Source organism: Teleopsis dalmanni, chromosome 2 (assembly GCF_002237135.1).
Source record: "Teleopsis dalmanni isolate 2A chromosome 2, ASM223713v2, whole genome shotgun sequence".
Classification (NCBI taxonomy): domain Eukaryota; kingdom Metazoa; phylum Arthropoda; class Insecta; order Diptera; family Diopsidae; genus Teleopsis; species Teleopsis dalmanni.
Genome location: NC_051847.1, coordinates 176,331,171 through 176,334,725, shown reverse-complemented (window position 1 = coordinate 176,334,725; position 3,555 = coordinate 176,331,171). Strand labels below are relative to the sequence as shown.

Below are 3,555 nucleotides of genomic sequence, written 5' to 3'. Positions count from 1 at the left end.
AATGAATAAAAGATCCTGTGTGTTTCAATCACTTGCTCGAAAGTATAATTTAATTGAGGTGAAGTATGCAATACTTGATGCCATTTATTATAATAAAGATACAAAAATAAACAAGATATCTTAATAGAAGTTCTATGGGAAATGAAAGAATTAAGAATCTATAACTCATTTTACCGATATTGCAGACACAGATATAACTTTTAAAACTTGGCAATATTGTACTCAGGTTTGTACCAAAGAAGGTATAAATTTTTTTATGGAGCGTTTTCGCAGTATATTAGCTGCAATTTGTATTGCTAAGAGTGCAGATCTATCCTGTAACTTGGGTTTAGTGTCTGCAAAAAGCTTTTAGTCACTAAAGATTAAAAATGGACTTATTCATTTGAGTCAAATACCACCAGAGCATATTTTTACGATCTGCAAAAAGTTGTGTTGCTTGAAATCAGATATAAAGTCTTTCATTTTTTGTGAGTTTGATGTCTGCAAAAAATTTGTAGTCGCTGTAGTTCTGTAGTTCCTGCGGCATCTTTTTAATATCTGCCTAAAAGTTCTCCACTTACAAGCAGATCTCTTCCTAACACAAGGTTTTGATGTCCACTAAAAGCTTGTAGTAAATGGGAACCAGATCAGAGTATAAATTTAAATTCGAAACGGTCCAAGTAAAGTTGGATTAATTGGAGTAAATAAACCTTTTAGAGTAGGGATTATATCTGAAGCAAAACTGAAATTTAAAAACTTGTAATGAAATTTAAATATCGGTTTCTTTAACTTATGATACGTAGCATTGTCTTACTAAAACAGCGCTTATTATGTAGTATGGTAGTTATTCCTTCTTGATATCTACACACAACCGATCCAATAATGCGTTACAAACTTTACTTTTGATAGTTTTATCTCTCTCAATACAATCGCTGAGTTTCTGTAAATCAATTTCTGTGTCTATCAGCCTAATTCTCTAGCTTTTAAGCAATCCAATAAAATTTGAATTAAAGACATTATTTAAATTTCAGACTGAAATACCGGCACGCGATTGAAAGTGGTTCACTATGAAACACAGTATTCGTAAAAAATTATTGACCTAAGTGCGTCATATATATGCATTGGATTTTTTATCAAATTACAAAATTTTATACATTTGTATGTATATATGTATATAAATACAAAACATAAATGATAGACCAAAATTGTGTAAGTAGATAGTTCAGATTTGTCATATAACTATTTCTGAATTTTAATGATACAACAGAGCAAAGATTATTGTTTTTTTATTCATTTCTGTCTTATAGGAGTCTTTATAAACTCAAAGAACTGTCTTCATTATGTAGATTGTAATTATAAAAGTATATGCATATACTTATATGTATATATGTATAAAGATGATCGATTTAAATTTGGTTTAATTTTTACACATTAATTCTATTCGATTTTTATGCTAATATTATTAATTGTTATTCTATATTGGAACTTTAAAAAAATATTCCAATGAATCTTGTCAGATATACTTTTTTATTTGGTATTGAATAAGCAGTGGAGAAATAAAAAAATATTTATTTAAAAAGATTACTTTAAGTTTATTAAACAAACATTGAATAAATAATTTATTCAAATATTTGTACATTTAAGTATAATTTAAGTAAATAATAACAACAAATATTTTTGTTTTAATATCAACGTAAATAGCTCTATTGCAATCGAAATGACGTGTTGATTTTAATTTTAACAGATGTATTTATATCATTGCTAATAACATATCAGACATAAGCTGAAAGAAAAAAATAAATTTAATTAATAAAATTATAAACTTAATGGTTGTTTGCCATGAAGTTTGTCACTCACCTTCGCCAGTAGTGCATTTATGACTCTCTAGAGCACAAGCGTTTGGGAACTCACGTACTTTGCCTCTGTACTCGGCATAGACTGGCCTATAATCTGCAGTACATATCGTTGCACAATACTCCTGGCATTTCTCTTTGGTTGTCTCAACTAGAACTGTTTCAGAATTAGATCAGTTATTAATATTCACAGAAACTCGCATGTATTAAGTTTGATTATAGTTAACTTTACCAGGTTCATAACGATTTTGACGTTGGCAGTTAGCATTTTTCAAATGACACTCATTTCTGTAGAGTTGACAGTCCTGGTCGAGTAAAGCCCATACTGGTTTCTCTTCATTGGAGCACTTAAATCTTATCGGACAAGGTTCACTCACTGCCAAAACCGAAACAATACCAACAATTAAAAATAAAATTGTCAAATTAAAACTCCACAAATTTCGCGAACTCATCGTTTTGGTATATTATTTAAGCTATGAATTCTGACTAAATTATTTCAATAAAAATTCTCACTTTTATACAAAATTTTTCACGTTCTGTGTGAAATGATAATTGGGGGGAATTCTTTCTGCTCCATAATTTTCAATAAAAAAAAAACCCAAAGCAAAGCATGACATAAACAAAAAAGTTCAATTTAAACACGATTTTTAATTTTAAAAATAACTTGAATCACACTTCTGCCAAGATACGATGTCATATATGTTTAAACAAATGCTACGCCATAAGTGGGTATATTAAGTTTTACTCATGCCACATACCAGATGTTTGTAGAAAAAAAGTTGAATATAATTAGTAAATTAACAATTGTTTTTAAGAGCATGGAAACTTTAAACTCACGTTTAATAGATGATATAGTCTTTATTTGTCTCTTATGTATTCCACCACATACTCGTAGTACTCGTAGACTCAGTATATGAATACCTGTTTACAGAGGCATTTATATACATATATGAGGTTTGAGTTATGAATAGTCATGAACAATTTTTTATCAATGAGTATAATAATTCAAATAATTAGGTTTAAAGTAATTGTAATGTTAATTAAGTGATTTAATTTAAGATAGTTATTTAATTTAATCGTTTTTTTTTTGTTGGCTATTAAGTTAATTTAATTTTATATAAAACAAAACACTTTAGTTCTATTTAATAAAATTTTTTTTTTAATTTATTGAGATCACTATTTCACATCTTTCCTTATCGGAAAGTTATTATTGAAAATTTTTTTAGAATTTAAAAATAAAAAAATATTTTTAGGGGATTGTTGAAAATTTTGAAAGTATAATTGCCATATGGTTTGTAATATCAGTATTTATTATTTGTGTCATATTTTTTATTTTTATTAATTTATTTAAATTTACTGTTTTTAATAAATACTTATTGCTGATTAATAGATTGTTTTTGGATTATTACAATATTTCAATGTAAAGTGCTTATAAATAATCTTTCAAAATAGTTTGTAACCTAGAAAACAATACAACTTTATTCGCATTATATGTCCCAATTGAATTGCAACTTCTTAAATCTTTATCTTTTATTTGAATGAAATTCTATAATATCAAGCTAAAATAAAAAAAAAATAATAAAGCATTAAAGGGTATTAAAATTAATTTAGAATTCTCGATATGAACGCATATAGTGCGATGGATTACTGTGCATGAAGTTTTATTCACTCGTTAAGAAAGACTTTCTTGTATATAATAATGATATTCACTCTATCTTGCTGA

General features: G+C 27.1%; 1 protein-coding gene across 1 annotated transcript; it reads right to left on the bottom strand.

Moving 5' to 3' along the window:
• Positions 1-1,621: 1,621 nt before the first annotated feature.
• Positions 1,622-2,324, bottom strand: LOC119683574. The gene is made up of 3 exons (XM_038097334.1): positions 2,065-2,324; positions 1,837-1,989; positions 1,622-1,762 (listed from the first exon to the last, which is right to left on the bottom strand). The coding sequence occupies exons 1-3, from the start codon at positions 2,282-2,284 to the stop codon at positions 1,752-1,754; spliced, it is 384 nt and encodes a 127-aa protein (XP_037953262.1). The 5' UTR covers positions 2,285-2,324; the 3' UTR covers positions 1,622-1,751.
• Positions 2,325-3,555: the final 1,231 nt, after the last annotated feature.